Source organism: Zonotrichia leucophrys, chromosome 23, assembly GCF_028769735.1.
Source record: "Zonotrichia leucophrys gambelii isolate GWCS_2022_RI chromosome 23, RI_Zleu_2.0, whole genome shotgun sequence".
NCBI lineage: Eukaryota > Metazoa > Chordata > Aves > Passeriformes > Passerellidae > Zonotrichia > Zonotrichia leucophrys.
Window position 1 is genome coordinate 274,177 of NC_088192.1, and position 19,696 is coordinate 293,872.

The 19,696-nt window shown below is 56.6% G+C and overlaps 2 protein-coding genes across 3 annotated transcripts in view; one reads left to right on the forward strand and one right to left on the reverse strand.

Annotated features, from left to right (window-relative positions):
- The window catches only part of WASF2 (WASP family member 2), a 32,138-nt gene extending 19,989 nt beyond the window's left edge, over positions 1-12,149 (forward strand). For both annotated transcript variants that reach the window (XM_064731623.1, XM_064731624.1), the window contains exons 3-9: positions 773-907; positions 1,396-1,549; positions 2,615-2,732; positions 3,504-3,634; positions 4,959-5,114; positions 6,860-7,386; positions 8,071-12,149. In XM_064731623.1, the coding sequence (XP_064587693.1) occupies positions 773-907; positions 1,396-1,549; positions 2,615-2,732; positions 3,504-3,634; positions 4,959-5,114; positions 6,860-7,386; positions 8,071-8,228 (1,379 nt within the window). In that variant the 3' untranslated portion in view covers positions 8,229-12,149. The remainder of the gene's footprint in view (positions 1-772; positions 908-1,395; positions 1,550-2,614; positions 2,733-3,503; positions 3,635-4,958; positions 5,115-6,859; positions 7,387-8,070) is intronic.
- Positions 12,150-16,966: 4,817 nt separating this feature from the next.
- On the reverse strand, positions 16,967-19,479 carry GPR3 (G protein-coupled receptor 3). The gene is made up of 2 exons (XM_064731343.1): positions 19,368-19,479; positions 16,967-18,929 (listed from the first exon to the last, which is right to left on the reverse strand). Exon 2 carries the CDS (start codon positions 18,757-18,759, stop codon positions 17,770-17,772), a length of 990 nt encoding a protein of 329 aa, XP_064587413.1. The 5' UTR covers positions 18,760-18,929; positions 19,368-19,479; the 3' UTR covers positions 16,967-17,769.
- Positions 19,480-19,696: the final 217 nt, after the last annotated feature.

Below are 19,696 nucleotides of genomic sequence, written 5' to 3' on the forward strand. Positions count from 1 at the left end.
AGCAGCCCACTGGGCAGTCCAAGCTGTTCCAGAGAGAATGTCCCTGACTGGGAAGTTCCCCTTTGGTTTTGATTTAGAATCAATGTGAATGCATCAATTTTTCAGACACTGCCACCTGAAGGAACAGCAGGGTCAGTGCTGTCAGCTGCGGTTTCAGCTCCAGCTTCAGGATCCAGGACTGGGTCTGCTCTCTACTTCCAGAGTACTTTGAGCTTGTAAATGTGTGCCAGCTCCCCTGGAGGCAGGCCTGCTGGAGACTGGGAGCCTTTGAGATTCTCCAGAGCAATAAAAATCTAACTGTATTTCCTTGTCTAATAAGCAGAACAGCAGAGAATCTTAAAGGACCTTCAGATGCATCCACATTCAGACCAGTGTAGTGTTGTCAGCCCTCTTTAGTTTGTTACTCTAATAGACTTTAAAGTGTGTCTCAATTGTTTCCTTATTGCTTGAAGATCCCTTGGAAATGTCAGGTTTTGGTGGAACAAAGCGCTTTCTTTCTGGATGTTAAACTCAGCCCTGACAAACTTGAAAAGAAGAGTGGTTTTTCTTTCTTTCTTTCTTTCTTTCTTTCTTTCTTTCTTTCTTTCTTTCTTTCTTTCTTTCTTTCTTTCTTTCTTTCTTTCTTTCTTTCTTTCTTTCTTTCTTTCTTTCTTTCTTTCTTTCTTTCTTTCTTTCTTTCTTTCTTTCTTTCTTTCTTCATGAAAGCAAGCTGGGAGACTGAGTATGGTCTGATGTGGTTCATAAGGGTAATGTGGACACTTTAATATTGCAGGTAAATCTGCAGAAGACATATTTGGAGAGTTGTTTACTCAAGCCAACACCTTTGCCTCTCGGGTGAGCATTCTGGTCGAGAGAGTTGACCGCTTGCAAGTCAAAGTCACTCAGCTGGATCCCAAAGAGGAGGAAGGTAATGGAGTGGAGCACAGGCTGAGCGTGGTGAAGGTTCTGGTTGAGTCAGCATGGTTGGTTCAGCACCATAAACCCAGCATGACCCTGCCATGGGTGTTGGAATGTGTTCTCTGGGGCTGAGGGACTGTGTCCCTGCCGCCCAGCAGAGCACTTGGGCAGCTGGCTGGGCTTTGCTCTTGAGTGACTCTGCACGTGGGAGCTCTCCAGCAGTTGGGTGGCAGGGGATGAGCTGCTTGAGCTTGGTCACAGGGGTTCCAAAGCCCGTGGGCCCCTCGAGGGAGAGCTGTGTTGATGGAGCAGCAGGTCTTGGCAGCACACTGGAGATGTGATGGGCTTCCCAGGGGATCTGTGGGAAAAGGAACCTGACCTTAAGAACTGCAAAGCATGCCAAAAGCTCCAACTGAAATCAGATGTTCACTGCTTGGGCTGCAGGGTCGTTGGCCTGGGTCAAGCTGTTCCTCACTTGTTCTCTCCTCTTCCTTACAGTCTCCTTGCAAGGCATTAACAGCAGAAAGGCCTTCAAAAGCTCCACCACTCAGGACCAGAAGCTCTTTGACAGAGATTCTCTCCCTGTGCCTGTCCTCGAAACCTACAGGACCTGCAACACCCCTCCACCTCTCAACATCCTCTCACCTTACAGGTAGGGCTGCAATACCTCCTCGTTTCCTTACAGAGAAGAGCCTCTTCCTCCCAGCCTGCCAGGGAGGTCCTTCCCCGTGCTGTGCTGGGCTGAAGTAGCTGTTTCCACTGGGCAATTGAGTTGCTAAACAAATCCACCAGGAGATCTCTGTCCTTTGGATTATGTGAAACTTTGCTTTTGAGGTCATGGAAATGAATGTAGCTAGAAAGTGATCTCTTTGTTTTTCTGCTGTCACTTCTGTGAGTGCCGTGGGGCCAGGCGTGGCTGGCTCTGCAGAACCAAGCTGGGTGTGCTGCAGATGAGGCATTTTCCTTGTGCTCCTCCATAGCCCAGTGGCTCCTTTCCAGAGAGCTGCAGTGAGAGATGCAGAGCATTCACCTGGAGGTGGCTCCCGCCCAGGTGGCTGCAGCAGGCGTGGTGATGCTTCCTGTGGCCTCCAGTGCCTGGTCTGAGACATCTGGTGGGGCCCATCCTGGCTGTGTAACCAGTTCTCAGCAGTCCCACTCTGATTCCATCTTGTAGGTAGTAGAAGTAAAGGGGGTCAGAATGCAGAGACTTATCCCACATCCATAAATATCTTCTGAGCAGGTAAAAAGTAATTACAGATAGCTGGAGGCAGCTGTCTCCTGCCAGACGCGGCTGCACTGCAAAGTGGGAGGAGAGGGAGTCTGTGTGCGCTCACTCAGGAGCTTCAAGGACGCTGCTGCTCTGATTTAGGGTTCCTGAGCTGCAGCAGGAGGTTTCTCACACCAAAATACAGCACAAACAAAAGGGAGTTGAAGCCAGAGACCTGCTGCTCTCCTGGTGATTGCTCAGAGCAGCTGAGCGCTCAAGGTGCTGAGTAATGGAGGGTTTGTGTGAGGGCAGGAGGAGTGGGATGTGGGAGAGCTGGGGTCTGACATGGGGGGCTCTTCCTGTTCTGAAATGGGGGCAGAGGCAAGAGCAGCACCTGTGACCATCTCACTGCGCTTCTGAATTGTTGTCTGAGATAGTGCCTTGTGTTTCCTTCCAAGAAATGTGTGACCTGATCCTTGTCTGTGTGGTTTTCTCCTCCCCCTGTTCCAGGGATGATGGCAAAGAGGCGCTTAAATTCTACACAGATCCTTCATATTTCTTCGACCTTTGGAAGGAGAAAATGCTTCAGGACACCAAGGATATCATGAAGGAAAAGCGGAAACATAGGGTGAGGAAGGGAGGAGGAGGAAGTGGGAAGTGTTAATAAATTTTGGACTCCAAATTTACTATCCAAAACTCAGGTTTGCACTTTTGGACTCCTGTGGGATCAATTCAGTCAAGTTTTATCTGGTTTGCCCACATCCTTGTTAATTAAAAAAAGAGAACAAAGATACCTCTAATTGTTTTTTCCAAATGCCACTGTCTTTGAGCCTTAATGGTAAATTATATTATAGCATAAAAGAAGTATTCTTAACATACTTTATTTAGCTTTTGAGCAACTGGAGTATTAAGCATGAAAACAGATTGGGATTCTTCAATGAGAAATAACAAAGGAGAGATGTGGGGTGTGCTAGAATTCTGAGTGAGCCCATCTACAGCCCAGTTCTCTGTGGGCAAGTGTCCATATTGCATCCCAGAACACTGAACACCCTGGGGGTGAAGGTGAAATTTGGGCATCTCGACACAGAGGCCAAAACCTAAATTGATTTGGGAAACTGAGCTTTTACTCTGCCCTCGAGCTGCTTATGCCAGGGGGTGATGAGGGCATCGTGTCTGGGCTGCCCTGGGCAACCTGATGTTGTCTGGAATTTTTTATGTTGTCTGTGCTCCAGCTTTTTTATATGGAAGATCTTTGGAGAGTGCAGCAATCAGGAAAGTAAACTAAAAATCCTCTTTGAGAATGTGTCTTGTTGTAACTGCTCCAGGTCTGTCCTGTTCCTCTCTATTCCCAGTGAATTTAAAGCAAAATAAAGCTTGTGTTTGATCCCTCCTCTCTTAGAAAGAGAAAAAGGAGAATCCGAACCGAGGAAACGTGAATCCACGGAAAATCAAAACCCGGAAAGAGGAGTGGGAGAAGCTGAAAATGGGACAGGAGTTTGTGGAGTCAAAGGACAAGCATGGTCCTGCTGGGTAAGCAGCTCTGGGGCTGGGTGATTGGGATGCAGTTCACCCTGCGCTGCAGCTCCCGGATCAGATCGATACTGCCACTAATCAGATTCTCCCAAGTAAATCCGCCTGCTGATTTGAAATTTGCCAGATAAATCAGGGAGCTGGAGCACGGTGGCAGGAGTGGCTCTGGCTGCTCTCGCTGCCTGTGGGCACAGAGGAGTTGGGAGCTTTGGCTGTGCCCCACGGCGATGCCCTTCCCTCACACCAGCCGAGGGTGGCATCTCGGTGCCATTGTGTGGTGGCTTTGTTACATCTCACAAATGGCTCTTCACACCCTAAAGTTGAAGCGGGGGCTGTCCCCATCCAAGTATTTCAAGCTACAGATCTCTCTTTAGCACTTCTGGCTTGGGAATTCATTTAACTTTTGACACCAGCAAGGCTGGAAGCAGACCGAATTCCCCACAATGCTCTTCTTCCTTGCAGCTTCCTTTCATATAAGAAAAAAATCTCTCTTTAAATCACACTCTCCAGCTAAAAATAAAACTTGCTTTTAGTTTAATAAGAGAACAGGTTTGGTTTCTAGCAGGGGAATCGAGCAGCACAACAGCACCATTTTCTTGCTCCTCTTTTCTCATGTGAGTGTGTTCTTGCATTTGGATTCACTTGGGGTCCAGAGCCCCCAAAAATAGGGTGGTTCCCCCTCCCCACAGTGAAATGAGTCCACTGAAAGCATGAGTCTGTTTTCAGTACTATTCCAGCTTTGAATACTTGTTTTACAGCGTTGTGATTTCCATTTTGATATTCTATTCTCGAGCTTATTTTTTGGCATCTTTGAGTATCTCCTGTTTTTGCCACTGATGATACTCAGTGTAACTGCAAGTTCTTTAGGTCCAAGTTGGTCAAAACACTCTTAAGTGCGTTTACAAAATCAAGTGTTAGGAAAAATGCATTTATTCAGGTGTTTGCTTCTTTATTAAAATATATACTCCTTGTTTATTAAAATATACATTCTTTAGCCAAAGAATTACGTAGAGTAAACACATACAGGTGTATGTGATTCTCCATATAGGAGTCTTTGAGAAGTAAAGGGGTTTTTAATGATGTAAAATCATGGATTGATTTGGGTTGGAAAGGGCCTTAAAGTCCATCCAGTTCCATGGGGAGGGATGCCTTCTGCTAGACCAGGTTGCTCCAAGGGTGCAAGGATGGTCCCGTCCAGCCTGGCCTTGGACACTGCCAGGGATCCAGGAGCAGCCAGCCTCTCTGGACAACTCTCTGGGTTAAACATGAGCTGTAGACATTGCCTTGAGCTCCTGGAGCAAACAGTTAGCGTTGCTTTTGGCAGGTACCCCTCCAACATGGTGTACCAGAACGGCAGCATCGGCTCCAGCGAGAGCATGGAAGGGAGCTGCTACCCGCCACCGCCGCAGACTGACTCCATTGTGCCACCACCTCCCTCGTTCCCAGATGACAGCCTGCCTCCGCCCCCGCTGGAATTTAGGTAAGCCTACGGGATCCCTTCTGTCACCAGGGAGTAGTAGGTGGTGTAAAAGGATGACATGAGACAGGCTGAGATAGTTCAGCACAACTTCCTCATGGGTGGTGCATGGGAACCAGAATGCTCCTGCCTGGAAGGGAGGTGCCACTGCAGGCATGGGCAGCACAGCTCTCCTGAGTCCCAGCCACCACCACCATCCCAGGCAGAAGGGGAGAGCTGGAGCAGATTCACTCCACAGCAGGGTCCCAGTGAATGGCTTGGCCCCATTGCTGTGGTTTTCCAGTGCAGGTGTTCCATAGCATGGACTTCTGTTCCTTATGTTCCGTTTGCACAACGCTCTCAGGCACATCGTAGAATTCTTGGGGGTGGGCCCAGGGCTTGAACATGATGATCCTTGTGAGTCCCTTCCTACTCAGGATATTCCATGACAGAGCTTTGCAAAGAGCAGCTTCTTTAACCTCTTTTGCTCTGATCTGTGAGAAATGCACGACATGGGCACTGGAGGTGGAGATGTATTTAAGTTTCAAGGACTCGAGCACAGCAGCTGCCTCCTTCCCAGAGACTTGGGTGCAAGTTCAGGTCATTTACTTGGGATTGAATGAAATGGTGACTCCCAGGCACCTCCAGAGATGAGAGTTTACAGTCCAGCAGTGGCTCAGGACGCAAAGGGCGAAACGAGAGTGGACTTTTTCTGTTTTTTAAAGACGTTAAAACAGAGTCAAGAGGAACAAGAGAAAGTCTGTCTGATAGACAGGGCTGCTTGGCTTCTGTCCATCTTATCCAAAGGCAGCAATGCTGCAGCAAAGGCTTTTCTGATGTGTCAGAGAGACCAGCACTGCACTCTGCAGCCTGTGCCTCTCGGGCAGAGCAGACATGAGCTCTCAGATGAAGCTCTCACTGCCTTATGCAGTTGCTTAGATCTCTGCCCAACGCCACAGATCTCCCCTCTTCTGGTTTTGTTTTGATGGTTGTTTTTAAGGGACCCTGGGAGGTAGATTTGATCTTCAGGAGTCTGTTTTGGATCAGCGCTGTTAAAAATGGTGATGTTTTTGTGGCAAATGTACCTTATTTTTCTGTCTTGCCATGGAAGGAGGTGTCCCTTGCACAGGATGTCACATTGTCACATGGGCAGTGGAGTCCTGTGGGATGAGCGAGCCTCCACAATGGGAGATTCAGTCCCTCTTGCCTTGGTGTTTTCCATAAGAGCACGTTGGGTTCCCATGTCCTCCCCTTCGCTCCCCACGGCGAGCTCTGCGACATGGCTGCTGAATGCAGGGAGGAGATCCCTTCCAGCAGGTGTTGAGAGCATATGCTTTCCTGGCACCCCCGCCCTCCTGTGCAGTTTATCCCAGCAGAGTTCCCTGATCCCTGCCTGGTGTGTCACGGGCCTGGCTCAGGGAGGGTGATGGCAGGAGCTCTGGAGCCAGGGGCTGCTCTGAGCTCGGATGTGCCCACCTGGCCTCTGGCGAAGGTGAGGTGGCTCATGTTCTGGTCAGCCTGGGAGATGGGATGGAGGACAGCATTCCTGCCATCCCTAGAAGCTTTGCTTTTTCTGGAGGTGTAGGCCAAAAGAAACAAGGGAACTAAAACCAAGGAGTGAGGTCTCATGGAAACATCAGTTAAAGCTGGAACTTGGATTTTTTTGTCTGGACTGCAGCAAACACACATGATTTGCATTAACACAGAGACTGTACAGTCTGATGTGGCCTCAGGGCTGATTGCCTGTGTCTCTCGTTCTGTTGCCACAGCTATCCTGTAGACAACCAAAGAGGTTCTGGTTCCGGAGGGCCCAAGCGCTCCAGCCTGGTCAGCCCGAGCCACCCGCCGCCGGCCCCTCCGATCGGCTCTCCCTCGGCAGCCCGGCCGGGCTTCGCGCCCCCTCCGGCGCCCCCTCCGCCGCCGCCGCTGCTGGAGAGCGCCCCCCCTCCGCCGCCGCCCGTGGGCTTCCCGGCCCCGGGGGCCGCCCCGCCGCCGCCCTCGCCGCCCTCCTTCCCCCCGCACCCCGAGTTTGCAGCCCCGCCGCCCCCGCCGCCCCCGCCGGCGGCCGACTACTGCGGCGCTGTGCCCGCTCCGCCGGGGCCGCAGCCGGGCGCTGGGGCCGCGCCGCCCCCGCCGCCGCCGCCGCCGCCCCCGGGCCCGCCCCCGCTGGCTCCCGGCGCCCTGGACGGGCCCCCGCCGCCCCCGCCGCCCTCCGACACCTCCGCCGCCAAGCCCAAGTCATCCCTGCCCGCGGTGAGCGATGCCAGGAGCGACCTGCTGTCGGCCATTCGGCAAGGTAAGGCTGCGTTTCCATGCCAGCGCCCTCCTCTGCCTCTGGAAAGCCCCTGGGAGCAGTGTGACTGCCTTGCTGCTCAAGGCTTGTCCCTTGTGGTCCCTCCTTGTGTGCCGCCCTCACGAGCGCCTTGCTGGGTTTTGTGCTTCCCCCGGCACTTGTGGAGATGGCAGTGCCAGAATTGGTGTGATCCAGGTTTGTTGGGGAAGGTACAGCCCTGGGGTTACCCTGGGGAGGGGCACACAAGGGATTTGCTTCCCATTCCATGTCCCCAGCCAGCCTGTCCTGCCGTCACCATCAGCGTTACCCCAGCACACCCAGCCTGCCTCGCTCAGAGCACTGTGACAGGGGAGATTTCAGTGTGACCAGGAGCTTGGCGTGATCCCCCCTGTTCCCTTGTGCCCACCTTGTGCCTTCCATCTGTGCAAGGTGGAGGAGCAGCAGGAGCAGGAGAAGCATGAGCAGAATCCACTCAAGGGATTTGCTTCCCATTCCACCTCCCCACCCAGCCCATGTCCCCATTACCCCAGCACACCCAGCCTGCCCCGCTTAGAGCACTGTGACAGGGGAGATTTCAGTGTGACCGTCCCCATTACCCCAACACCCCCAGCTCAGAGCACTGTGACAGGGGAGATTTCAGTGTGACCATGAGCTTGGCGTGATCCCCCCATTCCCTTGTCCCACCAGGCTTCCAGCTGCGCAAGGTGGAGGAGCAGCGGGAGCAGGAGAAGCGGGACGTGGTGGGCAACGACGTGGCCACCATCCTGTCGCGCCGCATCGCCGTGGAGTACAGCGACTCCGAGGACGACTCCTCCGAGTTCGACGAGGACGAGTGGTCGGATTAGCCGCGCTCCCGCCCCTCCTTCCCTGCGCTCCTGGCCTCGCTTCTTCCCGGATCAGGTGGCCAAACCTCGCACCACAGCCCGCCCATCCCGTAACCAAAGATGTGCCGAGGGTTTTCAGACAACCAGCAGCATGTCTCCCCTGTCCCTCCCCTGCAGCCCTGGCAGGATCCGCGCTCTGCTTTCCAAAAGTCTCCTCACGGACACCGAGGATGCGGCGCTGGGATTTAGCTGGAGGGGGTGTAACGGTTGCTTATTTAAAAGAGAGCTAAACCTACAGATTTTTGATGCCACCAGGCAGAGCACATATAAACCCTCCATCCTGAGGGATTTTTAAAGTAAAGATGGATGATCCTGTTGTGGCCATGTGGCCTTTTGGATGAAGGACATTTTCAGCTGGTTTTCTCAGTGCAACAGCAGACAGTTGATCTGATGGCTCTTCCTTGCCAGTGAATACTGGTAGTGCTGCAAGAAAATGGGCTTTAAATGTCAGTTCTCTGCTGCATCCCACTGTCACATAATCAGGTTTTTGGCAATAGTGCACAATTCTTTCCCCCCTGACCCCTGAGTATTAATTCCAGATCACCCTGCGTGGGGTGCATTTCCCAGCTCTGAGGGTGCTGAGTGCCTTGGGTGCAGTGTAAGGAGAGACATTTTTTATTTTAGAAGCTGCCTTTACCTTCCTCAAATCTCCTGGGCTGCTTTGCCAAGAGGAGACTTGCACAGAGGGATGTAAAACCAGGGCAGGATGCTCGTTCAGCTTCCCACTCTTGGGAAAGCAGAGCCACTGCCCCACTGAGACACATCTGTGGTCAGCTCTGAGCGCTGGCCAGACCTCGCCGGGCTGATTTTCTCCAATTCATGCTGAGATTGTGTTTTAAAATTCCAAATCCAGTGCCTAGGACAGGGAGCTGGGCTGGGGTTCTCTGAGCACCAGGCACTGTGGTGGTCCTTGGCCTGCCAGGGCAGTTTGAGAGGTGCTTTTTTAGCGGGGTGACCGTACTTTTAACACAGGGACTTCAATGCTGGTATTGCCTTTGCTTCTCCTCCCTTCCCCCCAGGGAGGGGAGTTTGTGTGCCTAAAAACATCATTGTGTGTGTGAACTGAGTTGCCTATCAGTTACATCAGACCTAACCTACCCTAATTTTGTTATTATAATTCATTAGTTAATTTTAAGAGAACGTTTTTTCTCCTCACTAACCCTGTGAATTAATTCCCAGGCTGCTCACTATAGATCCAGTACTGGCAGGGGAAAATGGGGAATTTGAACTAGCTGACCTCGGTTTTATTGCTGTTTTATGTTACCTTACATAGAATATGAGCATATCTTGGAAATCTAACCCAGATACCCCTGATGTGTATTTTAATTTGGACATGACTCAGTAAGGGTCATGCAAAAAGCAATTCCAAAGTCTTTTTGAGGTTATGGGTCCAGCTGTTGTGGGATGTGTGTCCCACTAAGACCAACTCCCCCATCTTTTTGCCTTTCCTAAAGTATTTCACCAGCCTGTGCCTGTCTCTCTTCCCTGCCTCGTCTCCTTTAATGGTGTTGCTGATACCTGGAACGCTGGGCCCTGCCCAAGGCTGGCTGGAAATCCTGCTTGGGAGGTGATTGATGGCTTCAGCTTGTGCCATGAGTTCTTACTGATTCCTTCTGTGTGTGAGTGTGAGTGAGTGTGTTGGGATGGCCGGAGGGTGGGCTCAGGGCTGCAGCCCCAGCTGGGAGCCAGCGATGCCCCAGAGGTTCCTGGGTGGCAGCACCGTCGGGTTTGTCTGCAGGCAGGATGCAGGGAACACCTGAGCAGCTCTAGTGCCAGGTTCTGGAACAGGGAGCAAACCCCTGGAGTGCAGTGCAGTGCAGAGGCTTGGAAATGCAGAGGGATGGTTGCTGCAAGCTGGGTGAGGGGAGGAGAGAGGCACTGCCTCGTTCTGCTGCTCTTTCTGCGAGCATCCTCCTCTGGCTGCTCTGAGAGACGAGTTCCCAGGGAAAACAGGCCCTGAGCTAAGCTGGGCTGACAGCAGGATCACACAGGGAGGCGAGGAGCCCGCAAATGCCAAACCTGGCTCAATCTGAGATTGCATTAACTAGACTTAGCCTTGCTGGGGAAGGGAGCGAGGCTTCGTGTCGCCTGAAATAGCAGAAGTGCCATATTCCCTGAGCCCCATGATGGTGTGTCGTGCCTGGGGCCCTGGGACACGTCCCTCTCTCTGCCTATTGCACAAGGCTGCTGCTGTGTGGGCACGGCTGGAGGTGGCTCCTCTGGCCTCCAGGCAGCGGGAGGGACGCTGCCTTGTCCCTGCAAGCCTGCTGGAAACAGCCTCTGCTCCCAAACCCCATCCCGGGGCAGGCACCAAAACTGCAGGATCCTACACACAACGGTTGTGGACAGGTAGGGGAGGTTGGTTGTTGGAGTGTTTTTTAAATCTCCTTTGATTCCTGCCTTTTTTTTTCTTTTCTAAATCTTTGATTGCCTTAGCCTATGCTGGGATCCCTGAGAAAGAGCTGCTCCAGAGAGGGACCATCTCTGAGTATCCTTGCAAAATGGCAGAGCTCTGGGCCACCGAGCGAGCTCAGTGTTTGTGAAAGCAGCAGGGAGGAGGAGAGGTGCCAAAACCAACCTTTGCAAGGCAGAGCAGCTGCGCTGGAAGGGCAGGGCTGCCCTGCCGCCTTTGCCCTCGCGCTGGGGGCTCCGGCTCCTTCCTCCCCTTTGCTGGGGCTGCCTTGTTTCCCCCGGCCCAGCTGAGCTGCCCCTCGCAGCCATTCCGAGGCTCTGCCTCCCTTCCCCGCCTGGTTAGCCATTCTGGCGGTGTCCTGCCCGCAGTGCTTGGCTGCTGCTCCCGGCAGCCTCTGTCCCTGCGGGCTCAGCCCCAGCTCAGCCGGTGACCTTCACTGCTTCTCCTCCCTTATCGCAGCCACAGCGCCGGCCGAGGCTCCCGGAGCTCCGGGCTGAGCGATCCTGCCGAGTGCCATTGCAGGGAAAGGGAACATTGCATTTTGTATTTTTTTTTTTTTCCCAGAACGTGAACTTATTTAACGTGTTTCTTTTGGAAGTCCCTGCCCTGGAGGGGCTCTGGGACGGAGCTGCCTGGCAGGGCAGATGCAGCTGCCCCGGGTCAGGTTTCACTGCTCTTGGATTTCGGGGGTGTTTTCTTCTCTTCCTTTTTAAACAAAGCCTTGAAGTGGAAGTGGATCCGATGTTTTTATTACTGTATTAACATTCATTTTAATTCACTTCAGAAACTAACCCATTTTTCTTCCTGATTAGAATGTCATAGAATTAGACAAGCTGTAACCCCTCCTGAAGTGCCTTATTTTCCTACATGATATAAATATATTTATAAGAGTAATTATTCCACTTATATCTTAGGGGTTTATTGCTGAGCAGGAGATAAGGTGGGAGAGGAGGGATGGGAAGTGCCCTGCACGGACCCAGCCAGGCTGGGGTGGGAGGGCGACTTTGGTGGATACTCTCAGGGTGCAGGGGGTTCCTCACTTCAGACCAAAGGAGTTTCAGCACTGAAACTCTGCTTAGAAAGAAGAAAAAAGGACACAAAACCCCAAACACGTGAGCAAAATACTGTAGATTTGTCAGGTTGTTTTTTTACCCCTGCAAAACAAACACTGATGGCCGGACTCTGCAGGGAGCAGTGGGTCGGGGGGATCAGAGCCTGCCCCTGGTCCATCCCTGCACATCCCAGTGCAGACTCTGCCTCCTGTATTCCCATGTAATGTCTGTGCTTTTCCCCGTCAGTTGCTGTATAAGCCAGATTTCCTGCTGCTTTGTTTTGTTGTTTTTAATAATCAGCTCAGTAACCCCTGGATGAAGATCCCAACTGCAAATATTTTGTAATGTACGTGTATAAAAAAAAAAGTAATAATTTTTTTGATTCTTTTTTAAAACTTGATAAAATCTTTCTATCCACCTGGTGCCTGTGTGTGTTACTGTGGGGGTGTGAGCTGGGCCTGGCACAGGGGCTGCTGTGGCTTTGTGTGCGATTTGGGAAGGTTTGGGCTGGGAGGGACCTGAAAGCTCCTCTCGTTCCAGGGGCAGGGACACCTCCCACTGTCCCAGGCTGTCCTTGGCCACTGCAGGGATCCAGGGGCAGCCACAGCTGCTCTGGGCACACTCAGCCCATTCCTGGGAGCGTGGGAGCTGCAGGGCCACCTGAGCCAGTCGTGCCTGTCCTTGTGCCCTCTGCAGCCACCAGGGCGTCCCTTGAGAAGCCCAGATCCATGGAGGTGCCAATGCCCCCTGCCCAGGCAGACGCCTCGGCACAGACACCTTTTCCACGCCGAGGTGGGCTGAGGGCTATTGCCAGTGGCAATTTGAGGCCACAGCGCCAGGGAAGCCCCAGCAGGAGCAGCTCCAGCCTCCCTCCAGCCCTCCCTGCCATAGGAAATGAGCCCGGGCTCCATCTTGCAGAGCAGAGTGGCTGCAGCTGGGCTGGGAAGGGCTGCAGCAGCTTTTTGCCTCCATTTCACAGCTCCAGCTCCCTCGTGCAGTGAATGTGCCTGGCAGCGGCGGCTGCTGGCCCCGAGCTCAGGTGCCTCGTCTGGCCTCGCTCCGTGGGGCTCTGTTCTCTCGCTGCTTGCTGAAAAGCAACAAAAGGCTCTGTCCCTGCTGCTCCTCATCCCTGCTTTTACTGCGGGCTCTGCTCTGCCAAATTCCCTTGGCTTTAGGAGACACCGGTGCCTCGCTCCGCAGCGCTGTGCCTTTCTTGGCTGACAATGGTCCCTGGCTGCAAAACCTCATTAGATTAATTGGCCTTGCCAGCTCCTGAGCAAGCAGGGCCTTTAGTCGTGCAGGGGCGCAGAGGGCAGGGGAAGGAGGGAGCTCTGGGGCTTCCACCCTCCCTGGAGCTGCCTGTCCCAGCCCTTGGCTCCGGCTGGAGCTCCGCTGCCTTAGGCTGGGCGTGGCGGTGGCCAGGTGGTGCCTCCGCTTTTCCGGGGTGCAGGACAACACCTGGCTTTGTGCTTTTGGAGTGACAGCCCTTGGAAGTCATCGTCAGAGTTGGGGCGGTGTTGGTGAGTTTTGCGCTGGTTTAACCCCCTAAACAACAGGGAGATCTTAGCTCCATATCCTCCTTCCTGGGTCGCCCACAGAGCCCTCTCCTCCCACGCTGCACAGAGCAGGGAAGCTCCTGAGGCTGAGGTTCAGCCGGGTGCGGGGAGGAGCGGGCTGGCAGTGATTGATGTCGAGCCCCAGCCCTGTCCGTGAGCAGCCCTTTGCTGCCGCAGCTGGGGCAGCGGCTCCGCAGCTCCGCAGCCCTGGCACTGCCAGCCTGGCCCGGCCTTTGATCCCTCTCCGTGCCCGTCTGTCTCTTCCACATGACTCGGCACAGGATCGCAGCTGGCCGGGCTGCGCCTGCACAGGAGCCCCCGTCTCCAAAGACCTATTTAATTTTCTCCTTCAAGGTGGTGTTAGCAACACCCAGAAGATGCTGCCGGCTGCCTTGGACGAGTGGGCTGTGTGTCCTTTCCACCACTGACGTCAGCCTCTCTCCCTTAATTCCCCCTGTGGGACCGAGGCGAGTGCAGGCGCTGCCAGCTCGGATCAGCGTTAGCAGCCTGCTCTCCCGGTGTGTGGCAGCTCCGCCGTGCCAATGTCACCCCCGACCGGCAGTGCCCGGCTGGAGGGAGGGCGCTCCCCTCTCCGGCACCCCGGCGGGCCCGGTGCCAGCAGAAAGGCCCCGTTGCTCGCTCGTGGGTGTGCTGAGATGGCAGCTCAGCCCCTCAGAAATGGCTGACTCCTCTCTGGCGCTCCCGCTGCCTGGTGGGCTTTTCTCTCCTCCTCCCTGCCTTTGCCGTTGCCTACGCGGGTGTGTGGGGAAGGCAATCGGCTCCCGTGCTGCGGATGGCTTTATCTGTAACTCTTCCATCTGCTCACAGCAGCTCACAAATAACCACGGGGTGCCAGAGGAATTATGTTATTTGGAGCTCAAGTTTCTGCAGTCTGGCAGGGCAGCGGCTCTGCGCCGGGCTCAGCCGCTCTGCAAAGGCCAGCGCCGCCATGGCCAGGGCTTGAGGCAGGGCTGGGGAGGGGGCCAGGCCTGAGTTACTCTGCCCATCCAGTGAGACAAAGCCCCAGCCCCGAGCCAGCGTGGGAGCCTGCTCCTCTGGAGCTCCCTGTGGGGAGCAGAGGCTCCTGCTGGCCCCGGGTCCCTGCACAGCCGTGGGCTTGCGGCACAAGGCTGCCTTGGGGGACAGGGATAAAATGGGAGGCTGCGGAGCCCCTCTCCTTGGGCTCTGCTGTTCCCCACCAAGCACAGCCCTTCCAGACGGGCCTCCCTCCCTGGGGAGCGCCGTGGATGCCCCAGAGCCGTGGCTGGCTGTGGTGGTGGCCGGGGCTGATGCTCGGGCCGGGCTGTGCTGGGCTGTGCCTCCCGCTGCCTCCGGCATTTGGTAAAACACTTACAGCAGGGCCGTGTTTTCTTCATTTCCTGCCTGCTGCCGCTTCCAAGGAAACAAAATCCCCCAAGCTAGGGCTGAGGTTTCTCATTTAAATGTAACCCAGGCCCATAAGCGGAGCTGCCAGCCCTCCCCATGGCCCGGCGGTGCCAGGGCGGTGCAGGAGGAGGCACCTCAGGACTCGAGTCCCATCAAGGGCACTCAGTGGGGCACGGAGAGCACAGAGCCAGCCCTGGCATGGGGTGTGGGAAGGGCTGCGCCCCAGGCAGGGCACTTGGGGCTCGGGGTGCCAGGGGGAGGTTTGGCAGCAGCAGCCGCATTCCCTCCTCCCATCTGGCGAACCCCGGAGCTTTTGGCACCAGGGCTGGAGCAGGGTGCTTTGGGAGCAGCCCTGGCTCTGCTGTGGGTGCTGCCAGCTCTCCCCCGCTCGGTGGCCAAGGGCAAGTGCTTGGAGCCAGATGTGGGCCCCAGTGCTGCCAGCAGGACAGGGCTGCTCACGGAGAGGGGAATGAACCCCAGCCCACGCCCTGCCTGCCCTGCAGCACAGCCGGGCCTTGGGGACAGGAGCTGCCTGTGCCTGCAGCATCTGCTGGGAGCCTGGGGAGGGCTGGCCCTGCCAGATGTGCCAGCACAGCTGGGCTGAGGCCATGCCCACCTCTCCTAGCTCATATTTTAATCCCAAAGTTGGGCTCTTGGTCCCCCCCGAGCCTCTCCTGCACATCCCTGGCGTGGGGGTGGCTGCTCAGCACTCTGGCACCTTCTTGGATGGATTTGACTCTTTTTTATATAGCTTCACTTATTGCATCTTTCTCCACACAAAAATGGAGCAGGCTGGGCCCTGCTGTGTGTCCCTGCCTGCTCCATCATCCCCCAGCGGCCTGGAGCAGCCAGGAATGGCTCTGGGCTGGCTGGAGAGTGACCAGCAGGGCTGGGGCTGGGGCTGGGGCTCCCCCATCCCAGGGTTCCCCCATCCCAGGGTTCCCCCATCCCTCCTGGAGCAGGGAATAGGCACAGGCAGGAGCCAAAGGTGCCTCTCCCACCCGGGAAGGGGCACACGGAGCTGGGCAATGGCCCCGTGGTGGCTGAGGGTGACATTCGCGGGGCTCCAGCACACCTGAACGGTGCTGCCTCTGTGCCTTGCACACTCTGGAGTGCCACCCTGTCCCCAGGGGAAGTGACAGGGACCCCAGGGAGTGGGAGGAGCTGGGTGGGCTCGCACACTGTGGAGAAAGAAGCTCCCTCTGAAGGCATCAGCAGGGGAGGCACGAGGGAGAGAAAAGCAGTTTCAGCTGCCACGTGATGTTGATATAAGAATCACCAGGTAAAAACTGCCCCTGAGCACAGCAGAGCTGGGAATTGCAGGATTCTCACTGCTGGGGGAGGCAGGCTTGGGATTTATCTCCTGAGGGATCTCAGCTGGGCCCTGGGTAGAATGAACAGCTCCAGCCTCTGGCTCAACCTCGCTGGGGACGGGGGGAGTCCCAAATTCCCCAGCCCTGGGAGAGCAGGGACCATCTGTGGGTCCCTCAGCCCCCATTCAGCCCCATCACCTGCTGGCACAGCCCCTGCCAGCGCTCAGCCAGTGAAATCTGCATTTCCTGTGCAATGAACATCCCCAGCCTCGGGGCTGCCACCAGGTCCCAGCCCAGGTGAGCAGAGCCCGGGGCCGCACGCATCCCTGGGCACGGCTGCTCCGGCCGCGGGCTCTGCCGCATCCCGGCACATCCGAGATGCACAAATTGCTGTGAGAGCGCAGCTGCCCCGGCCGGGGGCTCGGGGGGCGCACAGGCGGTACCCGGGGGCTGTGCTGCCCTAATTAGCTGTGCCGTCATTAACCTGGCAGGCAGCTGGGGCAGCCGGGCTGGGCACTCAGATCCTGTGACTCTGGGAATCTCAGTGAGGGGGTGCTGGGCACGGCCCCCCGTGCCCCCCTCACCAGGAGAGGGTCTGGGGGCGGAGGTGGAGGCAGAGATGCTGTGCAGAGATGCTGGATGGAGGGCCCAGGTCTCACCCCTCGGATGGATGCCATGAATGAGCCCCTGCCACCCCTGGGTGGGGGACATGTCAGATGTCACCAGCAGCGCTGGATGCAGCCCCTGTGCCCGCTGGGGCTGCGAGGATGAGGATGGTCAGGGCCATCCGCGCTGCTCCCCCGGGCCAGCTCCTGCTAACAGGATGTGATGGGTGCGGGAAGCGCTGTCACTCGGCATCTCTCATCCGGGAGCAGGGAAACGGAGCAGGGGATGGCCCCGGCGGCGCTCGGGAACCTCCCCCTGCTCTGCCCCCTCGGGAAACACCGACCCACCCCCTCCCCAGCATCAAACAGCAGCTCCTCGTACCACAAATTCATTTATTCCCTACCAGAGTTGTAAACAAGAACAGCCCCCCCACCCTGACCCACCGAGGGGTCCCCATCCCAGGGGTCCCCTTCACAAGGGACTTTTCACATCCATCTCCCCAGAAATGTGCAAGTCCAACCCCAGTGCAAAGAAAGGCTTTGGCAGGGGGGTCCTGTGTGCCGTGAGGGGGGTGGCAGCACACAGAGGACCCCAAAATTGTGGGTTTGGGGGTGCAGAGGCTCGGGCAGCCCCCCCTCCTGAAGGCAGCGAGCACTAGAGGGCAGCAGGGCCCAGCGCTGGGCGCGGGAGGGAGGCATGGAAATCGAATTAAATAATAATTCAAATACCAATAAATAAATAAATGGACGGCTGGGAGAAGGGGGGGAGGGGGTTGAGTCCCTCCTCCTCTGGCAGCGAGTCTCTCCTCCCCTTCCCCAAATGTATAAAATATATTTTGACTATCTGAGGTAAATAACAAGGTTGTAAAAACAACAAGAGGGGGGTGAACGTTCCTGGCGTTTCCCCACCCTTAAAAAAATAAAGCATCATAAATAGTTTTAAAGAAAATATGAGGATCGGCCCCCTCTCTCTGACACATAAATATAGATTATATTATGGATAAAAAATACGTCTTTGTCTCTATTCAAAAAGTGGAAAAATAGAGGAGAAGAAGGGGTTGTGCCCAAAGAGGACGAGGCCGGGAAGAGCTGCTTGTTTCCAAGAGCTCCTGCATGAAAAGGGGGGATGAGAGCAAACCCCGGCTGCGATGAGGTGACGGTGAGCGAGGGCTGGGGATCAGACGTCGCTGGGGGAGCGGGAGCGGAAGGGCGGCGAGGGGGACACGCAGCCGCAGCACGCGGCCCACAGCACCTTCTGGATCTCGCGGTTCCTGAAGGCGTAGATGACGGGGTTCAGCAGCGAGTTGTAGGCGGCGGGGAGCAGCGCGGCGTGGGCGCAGAGCGCCGCGGAGCCGCGCTCCCCCAGCAGCCCCAAGATGGCAAAGGGCAGCCAGCAGGACGCCAGCGTGCCCAGGATCACGGCCGGCGTGGCGATGCCCTTGCGCGAGCTGGCGCCGTAGTGGGAGCTGGCCAAGAAGTGCCTCTGCACGGCGATCTGGTGCGCGTGCCGGCACACGATGCGGCAGATCTGCACGTACAGCTGCAGCATCGCCGCCAGCACCGCCAGCACGGACGCCGACAGCAGCAGCAGGTGGCTCCTGGTCAGCGGCCTGACCGCGCTGCAGGCCGACGGCTCCTGCAGGCAGTTCCAGCCCAGCACGGGCAGCAGCCCGTGGCCGATGGAGGCTCCCCAGGTGAGCAGCAGCATGATGTGGGTCCTGGTGACCGTCCTCTCCGAGCAGTAGGTCAGGGCGTTGTAGAGGGACAGGTAGCGGTCGATGGTGATGGCCAGCAGGCTGCAGACGCTGGCCGTGAAGGAGCTGACCAGCAGCCCCACGGTGAGGAGGCTGACGGCCTCGGACGGGATGAAGTACACGAAGGCAAAGTGCAGCATCAGCCCCACGCCCGCCAGCAGGTCGGCCGTGGCCAGGCTGCCGATCAGGAGGAACATGGGGGCGCGGAAGGCCGGGCTGTAGAAGATGACCACCACCACGATGGCGTTCTCACAGGAGATGATGGTCCCCGAGATGCAGAGGACAACGTCCCACGGGTTCAAGGCGAGGGGCTGCACCACAGACTCCACATCCAAGGAGCTGCTGCTGCCGTTCCTGGCTGAGAACCAGCCCTGCTGGCCTTCGCTGGAGTTGGGGGGCCCCTTCTCCATCATGGTGGCAGAGGGGGGCCTGCAAGAGCAGTCCCCAGCAGCTGCTGTCCACGAGCTGTCCCTGTGCCCCCTGGATGGGACAGTACTGCCTGCCCCCAAAAGTTGTCCTCAGGAGGGTGGGCAGAGCAGTGGAGGTTGAGGTTGTGCTCGCTGCTTGCTCCGAGGGAATTTTTCTGGATAAGATGGTTTAGAAATAAATAAATGGGTGAATAAAATAGATAGGTGAATAAAGGAAGGGAACACACACACACACACACACACACACACACACACACACACCACCCGTGCTCCTGCTGCCTTAGCTGCCGGGGCATGGGCACTGCATGATTTTGATGGGTAAATCCAGAGAAGCAGGACTGGCAGAGGAAAACCCCAAAGTGAGGGGATCCCCAGCAGCAGGTAAAGGGGTGCCCCTGCCCCCCGGTCAGCGCCCCGCGGCAGCAGACACCCCCCTCTATCCCCTCCATGGCATCCCTCCTTACCCTGGGGCTCTCCCCCTCCCCGGGCGGGCGGCATGGCCGCCCCTCGCCACCCTCCCCGTAGCGCGGCGCTCCGCCAGAGCGGGCCCCCGTCCGCCGGTGCCGCGGGTGCCGCCGGTGCCCGGCACTCACCTGCGGGGCTGCGCGGGGCTGCCCGGTGCCATGGGCGCCGCCGAGTTATAGCGCCCGGACCGAGCGGGGCCGGGGGGGCCCGGCGCGGGTGACTCACGGCCCCCGGCCCCGCCGTGACGTCAATGCCGCCGCGGAGCCAATCAGCGCCCGCGCGGGCTGCGCGGGAGCGCGCGCGCCGCATAGTAATCGCCGCTCATTCATAAAAAACAGCGCACACACAACCCCCCCCCCCAACCCCGCGCCCGCCCCCGCCCGCCCGCCGCCCCCGGACCCCGAGGGACCCCCGAGCGTCCGAGGAACCCCTGGACCCCAGAGGGACCCCCGAGCCC

Coding starts and splice junctions, on each gene's coding strand:
- GPR3 (XM_064731343.1), bottom strand. CDS start 18,759: ATGATGGAGAAGGGGCCCCCCAACTCCAGCGAAGGCCAGCAGGGCTGG.